This window comes from Micropterus dolomieu, linkage group LG07 (genome assembly GCF_021292245.1).
Source record: "Micropterus dolomieu isolate WLL.071019.BEF.003 ecotype Adirondacks linkage group LG07, ASM2129224v1, whole genome shotgun sequence".
Lineage (NCBI taxonomy): Eukaryota > Metazoa > Chordata > Actinopteri > Centrarchiformes > Centrarchidae > Micropterus > Micropterus dolomieu.
The window spans coordinates 22,314,211-22,325,757 of NC_060156.1; the positions used below are offsets into that span (position 1 = coordinate 22,314,211).

Consider the following 11,547-nt stretch of genomic DNA (forward strand, 5'->3'; position numbering starts at 1 on the left):
TGTGCGTGAAAATCCCAGTAACTGAGCAGATTGTGAAATACTCAGACCGGCCCGTCTGGCACCAACAACCATGCCACGCTCAAAATTGCTTAAATCACCTTTCTTTCCCATTCTGACATTCAGTTTGGAGTTCAGGAGATTGTCTTGACCAGGACCACACCCCTAAATGCATTGAAGCAACTGCCATGTGATTGGTTGATTAGATAATTGCATTAATGAGAAATTGAACAGGTGTTCCTAATAATCCTTTAGGTAAGTGTACATGGCTGCAGCTATTGCTATCCAGATATCTCTAATCTCATCCTACACCACAGTCCGACCACTCTAAAGAAAGCTCAGCCCCAACTCTGATCAGTTGTGTAACTCATATCACTCAAATCACAAAACTTACAGAGTCATTAGCCAGATAATAATAATAACAACAAACGCACAATACATATAGAGTTACAACCACTAATTTGCCTTTGCCATTTTTGTTGTTTTCGTCCAAAAACAGCTGTTTTCTGTATGTGAAAATTTCGCCCGGGCCACCATCTTGGTATTGTGCAATCCCTGAGCTGTTAGGTTTCGTTTCTCTCATCAAAATGAAGGAGAGAAGAAGTGTTGCTCAGGAACAGATGGTCTTTATTGCCGTCTACAGGCTGACCCATAGGAGCTACACAGACATCCAATATACCAAGGATGTTCTGTTTTCAAGTTGTGGGCCTGTAAAGCATGGGAGTGCTTTTGGTCACAGGAAAGTTGATCAATATTCATTGTTTTTATCAATATTTCAGTGTTTTAGAAGCTTTGTTATTTGGAACGTGGTTGTATGGACAGAAATATTGTTTCGAAGAAAGCTCCTAACAAAAGTGAACATATAAACAGTAAATGTAGCCAAAACATGGACCCCGCCTTGTATATTTTTGAAGAATTGTGTAATAACTGTTGTATATTAGTTTCTTTTCATCAAATTTATAGTTACAGTTGTATTCCAGGTATATTAGAAGATATAGGCCTACAGTAGCATTTTAATCTACAGGATGATGGCTTTGATAGTGATATTGCTATTAAAATATATCTCCATTTACTCTTTAATTGAAAAATAAATAGGTTTATTTACACTTGATTCATATTCCTTAGCTTCTGACGTTTCAAAGGAGAATTATGCATCTAGGCCTAACGGTTGAGGAGTTATTACTGATTCATTTTGGTTCTGGTATTTTTCCTGGAAATAGGTGTCTGTTTCCAAGAGGGTAAGTCATGCTGGCTAGAAATTGTGTCTGACTTTTTCGGCCGCTGCAAAACGTCACAATGTCAAGTATTTTCACCTACTATGGTGGCCCTTTTTTAACAGTAGCCTCGGCACTAGCCTATACACCTTAACCCATTGCCTAAGATGTTTTCATAAGATACTGGGAGTGTGTCAAAACTGAACTTGTTTCCTGCCTGACGATAGTCTAAACAACATATTTTGGAGTCAGTAAACCTTAGTGTATAGGTTTTGCAAATCAGTCATACTGAGGATAACACTTATGTACATAAAAAAAAACACCTTTGCTGTTCATTTTATTCCTCAGGCAAAAATACAGGATTTCAAATGCATCGATTTCGTCTGCGACAAAAAAAGAGGCAAATGCTACGAGGTCAGCCATTGTTCTAAGCTTTTTATACCCCATCCCTGTAGTCGCCTGTAGCTCACTTTTGTCTATCAAGTTGGTGAAGGTCAGCAATCCCAAAACATTTTGGAACAGTTTGCAATGTTTTCGGATGTCCTTGAAACGTTGTGCAATGGGCTTCGAGTTATGTTTTCTCCTGTTTTGGGCCAACTTTGTAAACACAACTGTGTGTAAAATGCATTGCTCTTGTTTGCACAACATGGTGTTCAAGGCACCACTGTTTCCGTTGAAAAAACGTTTTGCTACGTTTTGTCAGTGCTGAATTCAACCCTGCAGTCATCTCTAACGCACCTATTACGGGCTGAGGATTGGTCAATTTACAGCGCCCCTCTTTAGATGTGAGGAGCCAATGAAATTCTGCTCAGGGCCCCAAAATTTCTTGTGCAGTCCCTGTTTGAGAGAGAGAGAGAGGGGTGGGGGGAGAATGAAGAGAGAGAGGGGGACAGAGAGACATGCGGACAGACAGCGAGGGCGGAGAATACAGGCAGAGAGACATACAGAGAGAGAGAGAGAGAGAGAGAGAGAGAGCGAGCGAGCGAGCAGGCTGGGCTCCGGCAGTTGGTCGGTATGTAGCAGCAGCGGAGCTTCTGCCGGGGATTACAAAGAGGTAAAAACGCGCCTTGGATAGAAAATATCACCAACTGGATTAAAATAAGACCACCCGAGGATGCGACGCACACCTTCCGCCTGAAGAAGAATAAAAAACACGCCGATATTCCGCTGATTTATCACAGTTTTTTACGAAAATGGCGAACGACTCCCCGGCCAAAAGTCTGGTGGATATAGACCTCGCATCCCTCAGGGTGAGTGTGTGTTACACAGACATTTTCAGAGTACATTTAAATTTTTTCATATTCACAAATAAAAACACAACCACGTCGTATGCAGTGCTGTTGTTGACACAGCCCTGCGGTGGCTTTTCTTTGTCCAAATACTGCTGGCATGCGAGGCCAGCAGACCGGGCGCAGCTGACTCCTACATCGAACGAACCCACTTGTAAATACTAACGTTACACTTAATCAATGATTTATATTTGTTTGTTTTTCTGCTTAAAAAATACAGGATCCTGCTGGGATTTTCGAGTTGGTGGAAGTGGTTGGAAATGGCACCTATGGACAAGTCTACAAGGTTGGTGTGAGCCTCCATCTCTATCTGTGTGTGCGCGCCTGTGTGTGTGTGTGTGTGTGTGTGTGTGTGTTAAAGCCCAACCTAGAGAACAAACGGGCGGAAACTGAAGCGCAAACATGCATTTATGTATTTTTTCCCCTCTCACGGTCTTAGGAAAACGTTTATTATAACATGCCCCCTCCCCTCCTCACTTGGGACCGGTGCGGTCTGGACTGGATTATCTCTCTGATAGCGTTTGGGCCTCTCGCTGCTTCACATCTATTCATTAGCCTATTTTTTTATTTTAGCAATGCAAACATCATCCCAGTACACCTATTTTGGTCGTCGTCGTCCCCCCCCCCCCCCGCCACTGCCGTCTCCTCCTCCTCTCATCCACACCCCAGTAAAATATGCCTTGCATACTGTATGCTTTGCATTGCATTGATCAGGCCAACCCCATCCGTGCATGACAGCCTTTACCACGCTGACCGACTTGTGCGCCATTGGGTGGGCGGTGTTTCATTGCGCATTTGTGCACACCATTGCACAGCAGGCCTTTTGCTGGAGTGGCTCTGTGTTGCATTAATGGGGATAGCACTGATCGCACACACACACAAACAGAGGAAAAGGTATTTGATGGAGACCTGGTTCTCCTGCAGCCCAGATTTCCACCTCCAGTGCTCCATCAGAGATGAGCAGCGACATCATCCTGCTGTTGCCTTGTATAAATGAGAGCAGAGGAAAGAGGATGACTGGGTCAGAGCTACAGGATCTGCCCAGGCATTTACTGAGCTGTTTCATTTGAAGGTAATCGCATGCGGCTCTCTCATGTGAGGAAATGTGCATTGTTGTTGTATGTGGCAGATTGCAAACCACAGTGTTGGTGTACTTTATCAAAGCCTTGGCATTTCTGAACATGCTTTGTTTGGAATTATGTCATGTTAATGTCATATGACCTGTAATCAGAGGGGGAGAAACGTTCAACATTTACCAAAGAAGCATTACATTATGGTTTACTTACCATGAATTATGGACTTTGTTGGATATGCCCAAGCTTTCTCTAAAACGAGATTACCAGTCATACTTACCACTTGGATGCTGTATGCTCTGCTAAATATACCAACCTCCACATGACATTGATGGCTGCATTAGCGAAGCAGAGCCAGAGGTGATTCAGTCACTTCAAAATGAGAATATACACCTGGAGACAAGTTGATATTGTGAAGCTGGATAGCAGTGCACCCTAAATGATGATTTTCACATTATCCTTGTAGGTGGATATGTGTAAATTTCTTATGACAGCTTCAGACTTGTACGAGCTATGTTACTATATTTACAGTATTATAATCAGCTCTACTTGAGAGCAACACGCTACTGTGTGTGTGTGTGTGTGTGTGTGTATGGTTGAGTTTAAATGTCATACATGCTTCCACGTGGCTCTGAAAGAGTCCAAAATAGAGGCAGGCACTGTGGATGTGGTTCTGTTTATGCTGTATCGGGTGTACGTTCACACAGTGCAGTCCTGCAGTAACATACAGTCAGCACAGTCATAATTTGGGGATGCACAAGTCCACTAGTGTCCACATGGACCCTTGCAGACATGAGCAGATGATATGCGGAAAGTATATTTTGATCTTTATTCTTCTTCCTGTATGACATAAACTGGCTATTGCTTTGCAGTTTATCGGCTGATGTTTATGGGAAACTTAACACAAATTAACTAACAAATAGTATGGCGTGCTCCTGGAAACTTCAAAATATAGATCTATATGAGGAGCCATTTTGGGCCTTTATGTGCACAGCTGAAGGGGATGTTACTCACCGGAACTGCTGCAACAAAATTAGGTCATAAGATGTTGACACTGAATCATCATTGTCTGAACATAAATCGTCTGTAATCTCATGCACATTAGTACCATTTCTGTCACATGACGATCAGAGTAACGGCATAATAAACATCCAGGAGTCTGAGCAGGAACCTAAACTGTTGGCACTGGCTCGCTCACATGTTTAAGGGTAAACAAGACCTTGCAGGCTTTTTTTACACAAGTTCTGTGTGGCCTCAGTGTCCACAGAGCTATCTCAAGGTCTACTGTATCTCCAGTTCTGCCTCCTGAGGATTACAAAGTGACCAGCGGCCTTCAGCGATTCCACTTCTGAGAAGAGTGTCACTTTGAATCAGACTTTATGGTCATGGACAATGAGGACGGCCCTGAGGCGAGCCTCAGTGAACCCCTGCTCTGCTGTTACCTCAGTGTGAACAATGAAATGTGTCCTGATAATTAAGCACAATGACTGTCGTATGCATGCATTAGGTTATATTTTTTGTGCTAGGAGAAAGCGGCACCACTGAAATCACATCTTGATTTGCTTAGAGTTTTTTCTTTTTTGTTTTATTTGTGGTTTTTTTTGGCTCAGGGAGGATGGTGGCTGCTGTAAACGTTACATTAAAGCAGGGGACAAGGGGTTGTGGAAATGCTCAGATGCACTGGAACACAAATTAACCTTGACATTTTGAGTTTAGTTCCTCAGGATTCGGTGAATCACAACCACGTGTGCCATGCAAGTTTGAGTGAGGAAGAACCAAGCTCTGTTTGTGTCTGCACTGCCTGCCTCACAAACATCTGACCCAAAAGCATGCATGTGCGTGTTTGGGTCTGCACAAGTGCACTTGATCCTCAGCACTTGGTGATTGGTTGGGCTTCCCAGGCCAGCGAATGGCTGCAGAGTGTGGCTGACTGAGGCTTGTTGCAGCTGTGTGCACCGACAACAGCTGTTGGGATGGAAAAATAAAATAGGGTGGTGGGGGGTGGAGAGAGAGAGAAAATACAGGAAACAAGAATCTAACTCAGAAAAGAGAGAAGCATTCACCACAGTGTTTTTGTTTAGTGTCAAGACAAATTCTGAAGGACCTCAATGTATCTCTCCACATTGTTTGACAAAGTACCTGTTAGATCATAAACATCTAGGAAATCTGGTGTTCAAAAATCCCCATCTTAATTTTTTTTTGTTGAAATTTTAACTTCTAAGTGAAACCATCTGTCCGTATGTTTTCAATTTCACTTGTTTCCCATGCCATTTTCTTGATACTCTTGCGGTGATCAGCCTTATTCTTGATAGTAACAAGTACTTCCCATTTATTTAGGTAATGTGATGTTTACAATGTCGGAAATTGTCCTTTTTTTTCCCCCTCGACAAAGCCAAATTAAAAGCAAAACAAGTCAGTTAATTGAAGACATTCGTCAAGAAGAAAATATCAGCTATCAGCGTATCTGAAAATATAGAAGCAAAAACATGACAAAAAAACAACAACACATTAGAATTATCTAAACTTCATTAACATCAACGAAGAGTAAAAAGGTCAGATGTCACAGTGTTTCAGTTTCCATTAGACGGTGGGAGGTAAAGGAAAAATCAAATCAGAGCTGAAGAAAGAGGCAGAAGGAATTTTTAAAAGTCCGGGGTAAGACCACATTCAGCATGTGGGGCTGGGAATCCCCCTCTCTGAGGAAATGGTTTAACCCATTTATGACTTGCTGAGTTTTAGACTCACTGAGCCTCTTACCTTCAAACCACATCTGTAAGTGTTTCAGTTTTACTGAGACAGCCTGCCTTTAAGTTTAGAAAATGAGAGCAAGCAAATCAAATTTTAAAAAAATTTTTTTTTTGTATTCTCTGAAATAGAGCAAAGCTGGAGTCGACAGACAGCAAGTGGATGTTTGTGAGGAAGTAGTGAAACGGCGGAAGTCATCAGTGCAGTGATGATAAGTCGGTGGCTTTGCTGTGATAACCAGATTAGAAAACCACATCTCTGTTCCTGTCAGTCTTTCATGTATCCACATGAAATGTCTCAGCACTTTAGCAAATGACAACATGAGACAGTAAATCCTACTCGACTGGCTGATATGGGCTCTAGAAATGCAGTGCAGATAATGGTATTGTTAATCATTTGTGTTATTAATTTCATTACCGTCATGCCCAAGAATATAAAATCAGTTTAAACAATTCTTGAACTGCAACTAAAAATTATTTTGATTAGCAATTAGATTGGATTTTTCAACATTTAATCTATAAAATTCATATCACTCTTTTTCCAGAATCCAAGGGTTCAGCTTTACATTGCTCAATTTGTTCGACAAACAGTCACATACCCCCCAAACAGTCATATTGCACTGTAGGTGTTTTCAGCAATTTCTGTAACTGCATGGAGATTTCAGCAATTTCTACTTCATATCAATTCAGGAATATGCAGTGTCTCACTCTGAAGCAATAAAATATTATTATATTTATATTGTGTATCGTTCCCTAACCTGTCATTTCAGTGGTATGTGAGGATTTCTCTGGAGCCTTCCTGTTTTTCTACAAGGGAAACTCCAGTGTCGGATCGTGCACTGTAGATGAAGCCTGCCTGTCCGCTGAGAGGTTCTTATTAAAGTAAACGTTGGTCCTGTTTACCTTTCAGATCGGAGGATGTAAAACATCAGCAGCAGGGTCCTCTGCACTGCTATCTTCTCTTGTCTTGCATCCATGCTGTACTTTTTTCCCCAGGGAAAAAATGCCCAAGTTGAAACTCCATTCTTAAATTACTGTTGGTGAATAACCCTCAACATAAATGCTGCTGATGCAGAACACACAGGTGTTTTTTGTTGACTTCACAGGAAGCCATTGAAGAGAAGCAAGACTTGGTGTGATATGATAACTACTTTTTAGTTTTGATTAACAGCTGTGCAGCAGCAGGAAACATTCATATTTTTTGGAGGTTGTTTGTCACAACTAATGATTGTATTGTGGATTAATAACTCGATCTAGAGCTCAAGGCATTGTCTTCAAAATGCTTCACATTGCAGTCTAACACCCTAAGGTATTCAGTTTACAGTGATAAAAGCATAAAATCCTCACAAGTGAGAAGCTGGAATCAGGAAATAAAACACTGTGTACAGATAGAACAGATAAAAAACAGCAATTCAAAGCAGTTTCACTTCCTCTGCTTCTTTTCATCCTGGCTTAATAACAGGAAAGATGCTTGGTTTTTGTCTGTTGCTGATAAAGTGAAGCTGGGTGTGGCTCTCCACACTCCACTAATAATTTGATAACCTATGTATTATTTAATTGAAAGCATAAAGCACACTGTTCTCTCCTATATTTAATCATTCTGGCTTTTACAAGAACTGTGAACGCAAAAAAAACTGCAACTAATGATTATATTACTTAAGTAATCTCTCAATTATTATTTGAAATTTTATATACAAAATTACCAAAATAGTGAAAAAAGTTTCGTAACAATTGTCTTCAGACATCTTCTTTTGTCCAAAAATCTCAAATATTCAATGATATAAAACAGGGAAAAGCAGCATTTTTGCTTCATCAGTGACTTAAACAATCAATTGATTAGCAAACCTGTTGCTGATAAATTTCCAGTAGACAGGCTATAGTCCGTCATTTCAGCATCTTCAATCTTGACCAGAAACCAGAAAAAAAGTCATCAGAAGCACAGAATTACATACCTCTTAAACTTCTATAGTTCTCTACTTACACCAGTTCTATGGAGAGCTATTTATAGGCCAGCCCCCGCTCTGTAAAGTGGTGGAACTACAAAGCTGTCAGAAGGAATAGACTCATGCAAAGCTGGCTCACCGACCTTCCGGCTATTCAAACAGGAATGTTAGTCGTGTCTGCTGTGACCTTTCACAGCACAGGAAGTGAAGTACGACCGCAACCAACAACAGCAGCAGCAGCTGCAGCAGCAGCAGTAGAGCGGTGTCTCCACTGAGAACTTTTCTTTACAGTCATAACTACTGTTATCTACTTTGACCTTTCCAAACAGAAGAAGTGGAAGCTCTGCTGCTGATAGCGGCAACAGGAACTTGACTTTGTTACGATTTATGATGGAGAAGTTGTGCCGCTTTTTGTTCCCAACCAGGGCTGCACCTAATCATTGTTTTCAGTGTTGAACAAATAGGGAATCTTTCAGTGTAAAGGTTCACCAAAAGTGTGCAAACACCCAACACACCAGGGCCCGTATTTATGAAGCTTCTCAGAATTACTCATAAGAACACGGCTAATAACTGACTTAAGAGTAAAAAGGTTCTTGGCTCAAAGCTGTGCTTAAAAGTTATCAAGCATCATAGTCCTAATTTGAGTGAAGTGTAGGACTAAATCTGAAGTGTCAGTTTTAGTGCTGATTTACGACACTTTGCTGTGACGCAAACAGGATTTTGGATGACAATGTAGCCAAGGACCAATCACTGAATAGATTTCCTTATTTAAGAATATTCTCAGATAAACTGATAAATTGAATGGTCAAATTCCTAATAGGAGTTTATATTCAACACACGTTTAACATAAAGACTTTTCATGAGAATACATTATGATATAGGCCTACACATTAATAAATGAAAGATAAAAAAGTTTATCTTTTATATGAGCGCCATCAAATGCACCTACTACTCCTGTATTGCTGGCTATTTGCATGAACTGTGTTTGCTTCTATCGGATTACGGGGTGTTTTGTTGGGAAGTCGATTAAAATCGTGACAATGTGTGGAGCTCTGAAGCTGAAGTTCCATAATTGTTTCCATGACTATTCGGCTTATTGATGCTTGTGATGGCCAAAATCATCAGCATTGCTGCGTTTGTCCTGTGGCAAATAAACGAAACGTCATCACCACCTTCAATTTAACTGAAAACGCATGACTGCGTAAAGTCAGTGACAAGATGACATCCCTCACCAACTCGCTGACAAAGATTATGCCTACGCTGTCCGAACCCATCTAATTAACTGTGTGTTGTCAATTAATTCAGAAATTCTTCCTCTCCTAAAATATTCGCATGTCTGTCTCCACAGTGCCATCACAAGCCCCTACTGGCAGCTCCTAACCACTTGAGAGACCTCTTGAGCTGTCTTAAATAACTGGGAGAGTAAGAGTGATTCTTAGCTTTGAGAGATTTGATAACTTTCTTTTATTCTTAAGTTTAAAAGTAGGAGTAAATTTCATGAATTCTCAGCACTTAAGACTAAAATGGCACTTTGAGAAGCTTGATAAATACCAGCCCAGAACCCAAAGTGACTTCTTTACACTGCTTAATTTTCATTCTGACCATGTTTTAAGAGCTGGAAGTCCTTACAGTGCTAGTTGCTTTTTTAAGGCTATTTATATCATTAGTCATCCCTAAAAGCACAAAGAACTTAAACAGCGTTTAGTGCTCAGAGGATTAATTGATAGAAGTACAAATGCAAATTATAGATACAGTGCTTATCTTGATTGGATCATTATTAATCCCATTCATTAGTCTTGATATACTGAGTAAGGAAAGTTTCAGTTTTAATATGAAATGCATCTGTAGACTTGGCTGGTTGACAGAGAGCACTGCTTTACACCCATATGTCAATGAACTGTTAAGAATACCGCTGCAAATGTAATACACTGATACATTAAATGGAAACACAAGGAGTATCAAAGAGTAATTAAAAGTAGATTTTTTTTGACACAAAGGTGACATTCTTCATACCCTTGTTAATGAGTCTGTTAGCAGTGACCAGATCTGCCTGCTAGCTACAGTTAAGATAAAAATAACCGAGCCTTAGACAGTATCTGGGTCACGTTCTTTGATGCTCACTGTTTGGACACAGATGCAGTGACGGTGCTGCTGGTGATTCTCAGTGGATTCATATAGCAGTAGGGGTGGGACTCACCAGAGGCCCCATGATACGATATTATCACGATATTTATGTTGCGATTAGATTTAAAATATATTGAGATATATTGCAATTTATTACCTTTTTCCAACTTCCAATTAGGTCCCTAAAGTCAAACTTTGTCAACATCTGTTAATCTAAAAAGATACATTTCTCTGTTTTGTCCTGTTAAGTTTTCTAGTGGACTAAAAAAGCAATAAATTTTATTATTCTAGTACCAAAAAGTTAAAACTCCCATCTGCAATTTATATACTGAAATACTGATACTTGGCGTCCGTGTATCGTGTATATTTTTTCCCCCACCCTTATACAGCAGCAGGATTTCTGTGATTTGTTTTATATTTGCAGGCTTTTTGAGACATTTCTGTCACCGAGGCCATTCATTGCTGATGTTTTTTACACGATTGCCACTAAAATAGGAGAGACACCTTTAGCTTGGATGGCATCTAACAGACATCACAGTTTAACTGCCCTCTATTTTACTGTTTAATCATTTAGTCTATAAAATGTAAGCACATATATTTAAAAAAAAATGCCCCTCACAGTTTCCTCATCATGTTGTCTTTACTTGGCTGGTTTTATCCAACAAACAGTCATGAATCCAAATGTATTTAATTTAAAATCCTACAAAACAGAGAAAAACACAAAATCTTCATAGAAGATACAACATACTTCCGGGATGTATATTTTATAAGCCAGCAGGCAGCAAGATGAGATGGCACAGAACAGGAGAGGCTGTGACAAAGATGACGCTGCAAGTTCACTTGGCTTTTAGTCCAAAAGCTTGCTCAGCTACCGAGACGCACTGTTTAATAAGAGTTTGTGGACAGAAGAGGAGCTCCCTTTTCTCCTTCTCTGCGACCCCATCCAGCCACTTAGGCCCAGTCCAGAACCTGGATGAAAAAGCTCTTCGTCCTCGCTTCTTGCTACTTAGAGCCCATCCTCGTTGTGGAATGCAAGGGTCAGGCTGCATCCTAAAGAGGAGAAAGACGAGAGATTTTGGGATTAGGCAGTTGAGGGAAAAGGCTTTTGAAATGAGGGATGGATGCAAGAGGGAGAATGACGGGGGGGGGGGGGGGGGGGGGGA

At 40.6% G+C, this 11,547-nt stretch overlaps 1 protein-coding gene across 5 annotated transcripts in view; it reads left to right on the top strand.

The window, feature by feature from the left end:
* The first annotated feature begins 2,196 nt into the window (after nt 1–2,196).
* The window catches only part of LOC123974162 (mitogen-activated protein kinase kinase kinase kinase 4-like), a 102,882-nt gene continuing 93,531 nt past the window's right edge, over nt 2,197–11,547 (top strand). For all 5 annotated transcript variants that reach the window (XM_046054634.1, XM_046054637.1, XM_046054635.1 and 2 more), the window contains exons 1-2: nt 2,197–2,461; nt 2,721–2,786. In XM_046054634.1, coding sequence (XP_045910590.1) covers nt 2,405–2,461; nt 2,721–2,786 — 123 coding nt within the window. In that variant the 5' untranslated portion in view covers nt 2,197–2,404. The remainder of the gene's footprint in view (nt 2,462–2,720; nt 2,787–11,547) is intronic.